Source organism: Ochotona princeps, chromosome 1 (genome assembly GCF_030435755.1).
Source record: "Ochotona princeps isolate mOchPri1 chromosome 1, mOchPri1.hap1, whole genome shotgun sequence".
NCBI classification, from domain to species: domain Eukaryota; kingdom Metazoa; phylum Chordata; class Mammalia; order Lagomorpha; family Ochotonidae; genus Ochotona; species Ochotona princeps.
Window position 1 is genome coordinate 14109660 of NC_080832.1, and position 12499 is coordinate 14122158.

Consider the following 12499-nt stretch of genomic DNA (forward strand, 5'->3'; position numbering starts at 1 on the left):
AGGCTTCTGATTCCTGGTGGAAAACTTCTCAAAAAAGAATTTTCTTTTTCAAAAAAGAATTTTGAGACACACATATAAAGATGGGAGAGTAAGAAAGAGACAGACAGAGTGTGCTCATCTGCTGGCTCAAACCCCAAACGCCTGCAGGCTCAAGCCAGGAACCAGGAACTCAACCTGGGTGTCCCACATGAGTGGCAGGAATCCAGTTCCTCAAGCTGTCATCTGCTACCTCCCAAGGCCTGCATTAGCAGGAAGCTAAAGTCAGGAGCTCACGCTAGGCTCCAACCCTGGCATCCTCACATGGCATGTGGCACCTTCACCAGCATCTTAACAGCTAGGACAGGTGCCTGATCTGAAGAATCTTTTCAAGTTGATATTTTATTTCTGTCTGTGAAATGTTTTTGAAAATTTGCATTTATTTATTAAAAAAATTTTAATCAGTATTCATTGCTACTATATAACTAAAGGCCCATTCAAAGCGTGGGGGGATGCAGCAGTGAACAACAAAGGCAAAGCCCCTGTGCCAACAAGACAAGCAGGCATGTGCTCTGCTTCCAGGAGAGGAAGGAGGGAGGCAGGTTAGGGGCAGAGTTTTCAGAAAGGCTGTTGTAGTTCTCAAGAAGCTGCCAGGAACAGCCTTGCTGAGAGATCACTAAATATTAAGTTCCAGAAGTTCTTACATTTGGCACATTACTCCTTTGCTGTAGCTGTTGCAAACATTCAATTCCCAAGCTGTCACTGGTCTCTTTACACTTTTGCGTGTGAAGACTCTTCAGTGTGGATTGCCCTGAAATGATCTCTTCCCTGTGTATTTGACGCCACGGACTGGCTCCTCATCATCGGGGACTGGCTCCTCATCATCGGGGACTGGCTCCATCACCATCAGAGACTGGCTCCAGCATCCCTGGGGACTGGCTCAATCGACAGTGGCTGCTCCCAGCTCTGGTTTACTGCAGCCAGTTTCAGATTTTTTTCCTTGCCAATGTGATTCACCATTGCTGTTATTGTCTTCCTCTCTGCTAAAGGACTTGGCTAAAACATCACTGTCCTTCAGAATTCTGAATTCATCCCCCAGATCTCCTGCCTGGAATGGGACATGGTCCATAAGACTTCTTCCTTTGGGAAAGCACAGGGCCTTTCTTCTGTAGCCATGGCTAGGAGTTTTTGGTTTGTTTGCTTTTTAAAATCCCTCTTTTTTTATTTTAAAGATTTATTTATTTTGATTGCAAAGTCAGGTATACAGGGAGGAGGAGAAACAGAGAGGAAGATCTTCTGTCTAGTGATTCACTCCCCAAGTGACCACAATGGCCAGTGCTGTGCTGTTCCAAAGCCAGGAACTTCCTCCAGCTCTCCCACATGGGTGCAGGGTCCCAAGGATTTGAGCCATGCTCAACTGCTTTCACAGGTCGCAAGCAGGGAGCTGGATGGGAACCAGTGCCCATATGGGATCCCGGCATGTTGAAGGCGAGGACTTAAGCTGCTAGGCCACCGTACTGGGCCCACTTTCCTCTATTATGAAGTTTCAATACTGTAGTCTGGGTGTAAGTCTTTCTTATTCATCCCATTCTACACTTCTTAGATTCTGTTCATATAAAAAATTATGTTTTCTTTCAATTCAGGAAATCTTTTAATTCTTTCTTTAAAGACATTTTTTTCTCCATCTTCTATTACTTTCTTTGGCAACACCTGTCGTATATCTGTTAGAACTCTCCAATGCACTCTGTCTCATGAATTTGTCTTTCATATCTTCTGTCACTTCATGCTTATGTTCTCAAAGTTTCTTGGTTTAGACGTCCCTCCCTGGCACACTTGTGCCTTCCTTGGTTATGCAGTCCAGGAATTGGAGTCTGATGATTACAGTTCTGTTTACAGGATTTTCTTCACAAACTTTCTGAAGTGGCTCCTAAGTGCACTGAATGCAATGACAAACTGCTGTGGAAGATCCTGGCCATCTCATCTACAGACACTGAATTTGGTGTCGGGCTTCATGACACAGGCTTACTTTCAACATTGGGCAACTCCTGGCTTCGCACACTCTCTTTCCTTGTCTATGGAAGCCCATCCCTGACTTGTCTTAACTCAGGAGGGCAGGATCCCCTACACTGCTGGCTCCCCACCTGGTGCCACTCACTGGACCCACTCATAGTTCTGAGCAAATTCGACTGCAAATGGCCAAAGGTGGTCCTTGCCTGCCCAAACTGTCACAACATATTGGTTTTTGTTTCCATTGATACCTTCTAGACAAGAGGCACAGCATACATAAAATCTGATGACGCCATGGTGACAACCTTAAGCCTGGGTGTGGACACTGTCCCTGGTGGTCTCGGGACCACATTCAGGCCCTGGGCTGTCACAAACGCATGTATAGTCTGTGTCTTGGAAAGGTCTCCATCATACTGCTTCTTGGGAGCTGTGTCCAACCAGGAACCCTGAGCTGGGTACCAGCCTCGCCTCTGTCTAGGAAGTAGGGCGTCTATTGCCTCTGAATTTGAGGAGCTCCTTAGGACACACTTGCCACACACTCTGGGCTTCCGCGCTACCCCCAACCCAATCCAAGTTATTATCTTTCAGAAACTTCCCCAAATGACATGACAATGAGCCTGGCTTGTTAGGCTCAATGTTATTTCAAGTCCCTCTGGGTGCGCCAGTCCCAGGATTTAGAGAACAAGGAAGATGTGTGGCTTTCATCTGACAGTTGATTCAATCTAATTCTGAATTCACTGTACTTTACAAGACCAAAGTCTATTTGGCACAAGCAATGGTTATTACAGTCAATGTGCATCTTTTTCCCCCCACTAATAAAGACTTAACGGCAATATATCTAAATTTTTCCTAAAATGTAAATATTATTCCCAAAACCAAGTCTCAGAGGTCTGCTGTGCCCAGATAAAAAATAATAGAGCAAATTTATGTTCTCTTAAGTGCCACTGACCCACATCAGTAATCTAGTAAAATAAAGGCAGGCATCATAATTTTTCTCCTGTAAGTTTCTTTGTTTGGGTAATAAGCCAGTGTCCTTCATAAAACAGTTCATGCTACTAAGTCTAATAATTAAGTGTTCATTCTTTGGCTTATGAAATCTGAGTAGGGCATCTGAGATTTTCATTTTTAAGTTGTCATGCAGATGTTGTGTTAGCTGGGTCATTTTTCAATAAGATGCTTAAGGGTTTATATTCAAGGGACCCTGTGAGTGGCTTTTCCCACAAACACAAGCGAAAACCAGGAACAGGATGGTAAGAAGACACAAATGCCACACCAGCTCCCACTCCCATTACTCCTACAAAACCCTGGTCCTGCTGAAGAACTGTGGAAGTGAAGAGCAAAGGGCCCTCTCTGGTCCCATGGAAACCAAGGCCAGACAAACGCAGCTACTCCTGGCAAGCAGCGCCACCTACCTGCCGGGAACATCCTTTCTCCGTGCCTGCTTGCCCAATGGTTATTTTCCTGAGAAATCGGTCATTGGTGTCCACCACTGAAAGAGACGAGAACAGATTTCTCATCCACTTGATGAGGATGGGCTGGTCTCTCTATATTTGGACACTATTCTGATGCCAGGGAACTGGCAGAGACCAACAGAGACAAGGTGCACGTTTCCCCCAAGGATTCAGACCAGAAAATACCTCCTAATGCTAAATGCCCAAGGAGATACAATAGTGTATGTCAGGTAATGGTGAGGCAGACATGCCCTTCTGGAGCCCGAAGGACCAGAAGAACCCAATCTGATTACTCAAAAGATTGGACAAACTTGTACAACAACCTTAGGACCTGGCAATTCCATTCTTACACAGTATTCAAAAGACTTGAAAGCAGGGTCTCCAATACTTATAGATTCATGGTAGCATTATTAACAATAGCTCAAAAGTGGAAGCAACCAAGTGTACAGCAATAGTAAGAGGATAAGTACAAAGTAGTTTGTACTTTATGTGACCATACAAAGGAAGGGAGATTGAATACAACCTTGGATGGATGTTGAAAATATTACGTATGGCTAAATAAACCAGAAACCAAGGACAAACATTGTGTGGTTCCATTTATGTGAGGTACCCAGAAGAGCCAAATACACAAACATAGAAAGTATGACAGTGAAAACCACAGGTAAGGGGGGAGTTATTTAATGGGCACAGAGATGTTTTTTCTGATGATGAAAAGGTTTTTGGGTATACATGGTGGTGACAGTGTAATCATTGTGAATGTATTTAATGCCACACACCACACACTTACAAGTGGTTAAAATAACTGCTATGTTACATATATTTTACCATAATTTAAAAATAAAAGTGAATCAAATATTGTTCGGGGGGGGGGAGCCAATCATGATTAAAGCATGCATCAGTTCGCTTATTTTCTTCATGGGGTTGTAATTGAGGTTTTGTTTGTGAAACCTCGATATGGTTTAGTGCAAACCAACTTTACAATGCCAGAAATAAAAGCCAGGAGGACGGAGGACACAGACCTCCCCAAATAACTTACGATGCTTCAAATAACAAACTACTCCCTCTGACAACTAAGATTTGATTTACCAAATGTGTAAGAGGACACTGAGGAAGATGGTGATGGAAATTATGTGTTGGGGGCCCACGAGCACCCATAGGATGGCAATACCAACCCCTCCTGGCCGTTCAGTCCTTCCCTATAATACACTTCTCCATCTTTCACACACACATATAAACCTGCTTCATGGCTTGTGAAGAGACAGCAGAGGACATGCAAAGCAAAGGGGCTGTTTCTTGATACGGTTGCTTGCCACTACTTGTATTCCAAAGATGTACAGTGTGTGTTGCATAAAATAAAAACATCTCCTTTCTGTTGTGTAGTATCTTGGCATCAGATTGACATGATCTTTTCATACAACCTATTTAAGTCAACCATGAAAACTCAGCTGTTTTTTATTTAGCAGAGAGGAAGCAAGGAAAAAAAATGGTTTGTTGGCAAGATCAGTTATCCTCAGGAGCATCCAAAGTGTATGTGAGTCTCTCGCATGGCCTGGCGGGGTAGGGCGCCTGATGCCCACTGGGATTCTCATCTTTGGGAAAGTGTCAGTGATGTACCAGTTAGAGACACGATGGCACATCCCAACACACAGGAAGGCAAATCCAGGCAGGCCATTCCTGGCCTCTAAACAACACAGCCGATGGTGGAATGTGTAACGTATCCATCCATTCCGAAAATAGGGATTGAGAGTTGATTTTGTACCCAGCACTACACTAGCCTCCCAAGGAGTCAAGGGGAAAGAATACAAGTCTCTGATGTGGGTCTCAGCAGGCCAAGGGGGAGATGTAGGGAGTGCCATGGAGTGTGCAAGGTGTGGCATCTGGGAGGCACACCTGTACGTTCAGTCTTGTTCTAGACAGTCCCTTGGGGTGGCAGAAGCACTGTCCTGCAAACACCTGGTGTGCCCAATAACGTGTGCTATAACCAGCATCGGCTAAGCACCTGGACTGTGCCAGGCACCATCTTCAGTGTGTTATTCTAGCATTGGTGGATGACATGATAGTGAATTGCTACAACACTCTAGGGGCAGTGTGGAACAGGAACTTAATGCTGAGGGAGACTGAGGCTGTCAGCTGTCTGTGACCTGGAGACAGACACATGAGAGAGATGGGAAGTGAGCTAGCCCGTGAGCCACTGTGGGCCTCGGACATTCAGACACAGGAGCCTGTCATGTTCATGGCTGCCTGGGAATAACTACACGCCTCAGCCTGTGCTGAAGGTTGCTGGAATATTCTACTGACTCTGTTTCCACCTTGTGATCAACCACATGACACCTTGAAGCATCTGATAGGAAACACTGCATGAACGAGAGTCTGCCAGGAAGGGGTTGTGACCTTTAGTGTAGTATGGCACTCACATGGCTTCAGACTCATGGCTTTGATGCAACGGGGGGACTTGCGTACCCCTCTCTAGTTATCAAATAAGGATCTGATCAGATTGGGGCATTATGCTAGTTCTAGATCTAAGCACAAACCCCATGACTACATATCCTCATCTCATCTCACACAGAGTCTTATTGCTGACACTAATTTGTGCGAGTGAGAGCCAAACTACCTATCAAATGTCATTCCAAGTTCCTCTGACCCAGGTGGATTGTCCTCATCAATAAAGTTCTCTTCACTTTCGTGTCCTGCACAGTAATACAATTCTAGTATTTTTTCTGGAATAGCTTTTTAAAGTTGTCACTTTCATTAAAATTGATTTGTGACTAAAGAAAGCTTCAGTCCTGTTTGCCTCCTCCAAGAAAAGAGAGTCTCATGTTGGCCCCAGGTGGAGGAGAGATCATGGCCCTTCTGTTCCAAGACCCACAACTGGGCCCCTGTCCTATTGCTGTCGCCGGGGCTGAGCCCCAAGCAGACGTGGAAGGAGGCCAGTCGTCAAGATGCCCTTCTTTCAGCAAATCCATACGCTTGGTTTAAAACACATGAGTTTCCAAACCCATGACTTTTCTTTCATAAAGCAAACACCCCTGAAGAGTAACACAGACTCATAAACGCCTTGCAAAAGTTAACTATATGTTTGGACATAATGACATCTTAATAATTCATCTTCCTATTCTTAAAAAATCTTTTTAAGAAAAAAAATAAAAAATATAGGCTTTCCAATAAAGTACTGAAAATATTCATGTCAGTTATTAACAATTCTGTCGGTCATTTCAAGATCAAAGGCATAGTTAAGTATATTGTGGGTCATCCACAAAGGAATATTCTAGAGCCACTTAAAGTGATCATGTTAACAAAGAGCTAACGAAAGGCTGATGACACACATGAGACTAGTAGGATATAGCTATACACAAAACCTGGATGCACAAAAAATTAGTATGAGAAGTTGTATAAATACAAGGCCATGTTTCTTATACTTTTGAGACAACTCCAAAATCTCAACAATGTCATTATTTTAAAATGAAAAACAGATCCTTAGAGTTTCTAAGGAGATTCCAACCTTGTTTGGGAGACAAAGATATGCAGAGAACTACATAGTACAGCTATGGCCACAGGGAGGTCTCATGATCCTCTGGGCAGTGTCCTGGAGTCCGGAAAGGACTCGCAGGTTCCAGGGCAGCAGCCAGAGCGGAGCCAGCAGCCTGCTCTACCCAAAAGATGCACTGTAGGACTGGTCCAGCTTCCCTCGGTGTCTGCACTTCATCTCTCCACCTCTTGGGCTGGGAAACCACTGAAGTCCTGGTTGTCCAGTTTCCCATGTGTGGGGGAATGCACAGGAAAGGGACTGCCCTGGGCTGGACCTATGAAGGGAGATGGTCTCAAGGGACAGGGAGCCACGCTGCCATGGTCCTGGAGGTTGAACCATCCCTCACATTCTTCACTCAGAAAAGGGCATGCCCTGGAGGCTTCTGATCATGGAAGTGACAAGCAGCTTGCTGTTAGCACTGCTGACAGAAACGGATGTCAGAGAATCGATGAGACTGCACCTTCAGCCACTGAGGCATCTGAGAAGTATGGGCCAGCAGCGAGGAGGTATGGCAGCAACAGTGCGATGGCTCAGAAACAATCCCCATCGTGCCCCAACACTCCTTAGCATGCAGAAGGTCTGATCGTCACACATACGCACAAACCTACAGCCATCTCCAGGCCCATCTCTATCTAACACACTGGGGCTACAACACCCACAGGACTTACGAGGGGCACAGTGAGTCAGAGGCTGGGCAGACACCTTGTTCAAGGTGCCTAAGCCCACATTTAGGGCACTGGGGGAACATGAGTGCATGTGTGTGCATGGCAACTGTGGGCAGCATGAAGGGGACACTCAGCCAACAACTGTGGTCAAGTACTTACCAGGCTCTCAAAGCTCAGAGCTGGAAACAAGGCAGAGTCAACAGGGAGGAAGGACGTGGAGAGAGACAGCCTTTAAACATTTTTAAAATGCAAAGACAGGGGTCAAGGAAGAGACACAAAAGGAAAAAACCACGTAGTCTCCTTTGGAAATGTGGAGCAGGGTGGCCTGAGCCTAGACAATGCAGCTGGCCTACATGAGGCAGGATGATAAAATCTTAGTCATTGACTAGATGGTGGGATTAGGACGGCCAGGTAGGGAAGCCAAAGGGAAGGAAAACGTGCATTTATGAGCTGGCCGTTGCACAGACACACTTCATTTCAGCCCCCAGCTCCATGCTCCCTCTGCCCCTACCTCTCTGCCACGTGATGGTGGAGGGGTCGATGTTGAGGCGGGCAAATTTCCCCACTTCCTCTTCCGTCAGTGCACTAGGATCAGTCTTATTGATTCCCAGCTTCTGATGATGATGAAGGAAAAAAATAAGTATAAGTTTAAGAAGAAATGGCAGTAGGCAAAAGTAACCAAAATAATCCCTTTCAACTGATCTCTTCTCTGTGATTAGAAAGAGCCTTTAAAAAATGGATGTGCAACATGCCTTTCGAGCCACAGATGAGTAACTGCTGTGGCTGATAACAGTCACTGAGCGATGGCGCCCGGGGCTCATGGCCTGGGGAGGAAGTGGAGCTGGCCTGTATGGCGGCTGGGCACTGCACTCAGAAGGGCCATCACACTGCTGCCCATCAGCTGAGGCTCTGGTTTGTTAGTCCTTCTTTTCAAATATGAACACCAATAACTCACGTAAGGCTCCTGCCTATGCTTCCAAACCAGTTATTCCTAATTTTTCTGAGAAAAATTTTTAAGAAGTTACTTTAAATACATCTTATTTTCATGAGAAACCGCCCTACTAAACTTATTTTTATCTTCAAATCTGTTTTTAGTCTTTACATTTTCATTTATTTGAAAGCCCGCAAGACACACCACAGTACACAGACATCTCCCATCCACTGGCTCACATCCCACATGCCATGACAGCTGGGGCTGTGTCAGGCAGAAGTGGGAGTTGGGAATTCCATCCAGGATTGCCACGTGGTGGGACGGGGACTCAAGTATCTGATCCCCTCTGCCGCCCCTCAGGTGCATATCCGTAGGAGGCTAACAGGAAGTGGGGACAGCAGCTCCCGTGTGACATGGAGGTATTCCCAGGCAATGGCTTCACCACCACATCAAACACCTGCCCCAGGAAGAAAAAAATATCAAAAAAGAATTTAGGAAGCAGCAACTATACACATACAGCTACCCAGAACCACTGGTGATTCTCAACAAGCCGAACATGGTAGAATGGATTATAGGGGTGTGAACTTTTAGAATCATTTTATGATTTGTAAATGATACTTTTAAACTTTTTCTTTTTAAAAATCTGAACCAGGGTAATGCAAGTGATAAGTAGGACCCAGCAGCAAATAGCATTAAAACAATGACAACATATAAAAGAATGCTGTATTCTTTTGTATGGGCTAGAGTGGTGACATTGGTAGGGCTGTTGCCTGTGACACTGGAATCCCATATGAGTGCCAGTTCTAGTTCTGGCTGCTACACTTCTGACCAAGCCTCTTGCTCATGTGAGCAGGAAGGCAGCAGTAGATGGCCCAGGCAGCTGGAACCCTGCCACCCACACAGGAGAACTGAATCGATTTGCAGGCTCCTGGCTTAGGCCTGGCCCAGCGCTGGCTGTTGCAGTCATTTGGAGAAAGGTCCAGCACATGGAAGTTCTTTTGCTCTCTGTAACTCTGCCTAGCAAACAGATGCAGAAGTCCTAAAAATACAATGAAGTTGACTTTCACAACTACAAGGGTAATGTCTTTCTGCAACATAGGCTGAGATACAGGAATCTTTGCAGGCCACCTTCTCATCTGCTAGGATTTCACCAATGCCATGAGATACCTTTAGAAACAGAACTGATAAGAATTCTCATTTTTGAGCGGATGAGCCCACTCCTGATGAGCAAAGCAGCCTCCTCAATCCACAGGTGAAGCAGCAGAGTCCCAAAGCAGGCTCACTGATGAGGTGCAGCGACCAGGCTGCAGCCTCCACGCTCCGCTCTGCCTGACACCTTATTCTGTCACTTGGGAGTTACATAACCAAAAGAAAGAATCTAAAAACCAAAATCTAAAAACCAAAATCAAAGCAAGTTCAGACTGTATGACTTTAACCGTGTTCCTGATGTGCTTCTAAAATGCCTCCTTTCCAAAAAGCCCTGAACAGAAACTTACTTTCAGCCGAGCCAGTTGAATTTCTGAAAATTGGCGGACACCATTCACTACAGGGACCAACCGATTATACAGAGCCTAAAAACAAACAAAAAAGCAAAACAATTATGAAACTCCATAAAAGTTTAAGATCCAACCATGACCTTGGAGAATTCACACAATATGACAAGATCCATTATCTTTATAACTTAACCCATTTATTGAAATTACAGATTCTACTAAGATTTTTGGGCCAATATACACAATATGGACTTAAATTCTGTCATTTTAATAAGAATTACTAAGATCTGAAATAGTGCACACTGCAGAGAGTTTGTATAATTTATCTCTTGACCTTATATTAACCACATTAGTAGGATTTATCTGGATTTTTATTTAAAAGCCTAAAGAGTTACTATTTTTTTAAAATAAAGTCAGTGTCCTTGCTGCCAATCATGCCAAAAGTACCCTTTCACCCACACCCAACATCTGAAAGGAGTTAGCACCTGCTACTCTTTCCCTTTGGGTGAGACTGACCTCTTGGGTTCCTGTGTAAAGCCACAAGCGTCTCTCAAGCTCTCTCAGACAGTTGCAGGATACGCCCATCTTAACCAACACCTGTCTGTCCAACTCCCCTAAGCACAGAAAAGGGACTGTATCTTGGCCAGGATAAAGAGAAATGATCCACCAAGTGTTCTTAAACTAATGACACGGCTCAAAGAATATTTTATATGGCAGTGCTTGGTCATAAGCCCATTTGAGAAGCTGACCAAAGTATGGCATCCTCTCTCCAGCAAACAAAAGACTTTCCATGAAATGCAAAATATTCTGATTCACATTTCAGAGAGTGGACAGCTCTAGAAGTCTTTCTACCTACTCATGAAGGGCCCAGGAACTGCTGGATTCAGACACCCATGACGATAAACAAGGGATCCTCTCACCTTGTCTGTCTGAGTGCTTTCATGCAAAATCCTTGTGTCAATAGCGGCGGCCAGCAAGTTATTGGCAGCAGTAATGGCATGGATGTCCCCAGTCAAGTGAAGGTTGAACTGTAAATGAAGCAAAACATCTATTTGTTTCAGATCAGCATGGCAGTATGCAAGGCCTGTCGGAATAGATACAGTCATATGCTAGTTGAGTCTCCTAACGTTCCGAGTTCCTAACTCAAAGTTGAGGGGAAGGTCGGCCCCTTGCCAACACAGCTCATGTGAGCCACTGATCTCAACGGTGTCTTTTTCCACTCTCAGGTTAGGGGTGAAACACTCAAGTAGACTCAATGACTGAGTTCCTTATTTTGATCCAATTTACCTGTATGCAATGTTTTGCAATTATGAAAACCATGTATCTGTTGGAATGTGGCGGGCCAGACAACAAATATTATAAGAAAACTACAGGAAGCTTAAGAAACAAAGCACCTCACCATCACAACTCTGTTGATTCTGCTGTTTTCGTTCTAGTGTCACGTGCATAGGTGATGAGTACTGGAAGAACCAGCATGTTTATAACTGGGAAGCTTCTTTATCTAAACACTCCAGGTCTGCAGTGAGGACACTGCTTAGAATATTCAACTCCATGTCAGAGCGCCTGGGCCAAGGCCTGGTACCTTTGCTTCCTATCCCAGAATCTGAAGCAGCACGGAATGACCTGAATAGCTGCCAGCCCCAGGGGACACCCAGATTGGGTCCTGGGTCACAGGCAGGGAGCTGCATGGGAAGCGGGGCCCCTGGGACTAGAATCAGCGCCCATATGAGATCCTGGCACATACAAGGTTAGAACTTTAGCCAGTAGGCTACTGCACTGGGCCCAAAAATTTGTATCTTAAGATACATCTCTTCGTTTTCTTGGAACATTGAACATTCACATTGCAGGCCAGGAGTCTGTAAGGAGCCTGTTACGGTGGCCAGAGACATGGAGGTGAGGATCTCCATTGCAGACAATGGAGCAGAGCCCACATAGGCCTCCCATGCGGTGTGGGAAGGCTGCAGTAGGTGGGAAGGCAACCCCTCAGATGTGGGCTCAGGAAGGATGCTCAGGACCTGACCTAGGAGACTAAGAGGAGAGCCAGATGAGAAGGGACCCCTGGACAAACGTGGGGATGAACGAGAGGCAATGCAGAAAGGAGGTGAAGAGACAAGAAACCATCTACTCTCTACACCCATTTTTCTCTGCGTCTTGGAAGCATCCGAGTCTTCCTGAATTTGGCAGCAGAGCAGAGGATACAGCCCACCTCCTCTTATCCAGAATGCTCCAGGCCAGATACGATTTTGGGATTAAAAATATTTTGGAATTTAGAAAAATAGTGACATACATATAGTTTGCTAATCATCTCAGGCAGCTGAGTTAAGCAACCATCATATTTCTACAGCAAATCAGGAATATTCACATCAAGTGGCAGAAACAAAACCCACAGGTAGCGCCTAAGAGTCAAGGTCAGGTTCTGCCAATGGACTTGTATAAGCACTGTTGAGTAG

General features: G+C 45.1%; 1 protein-coding gene across 1 annotated transcript in view; it reads right to left on the minus strand.

Annotated features, from left to right (window-relative positions):
* MTHFD1L (methylenetetrahydrofolate dehydrogenase (NADP+ dependent) 1 like) overlaps window positions 1-12499 on the minus strand; it is a 175756-nt gene that overhangs the window by 109202 nt on the left and 54055 nt on the right. Inside the window, exons 14-17 of the mRNA XM_058664618.1 lie at window positions 10970-11077; window positions 10053-10127; window positions 8137-8239; window positions 3396-3472 (exon numbers count right to left, since the gene is read on the minus strand). Coding sequence (XP_058520601.1) covers window positions 3396-3472; window positions 8137-8239; window positions 10053-10127; window positions 10970-11077 — 363 coding nt within the window. The remainder of the gene's footprint in view (window positions 1-3395; window positions 3473-8136; window positions 8240-10052; window positions 10128-10969; window positions 11078-12499) is intronic.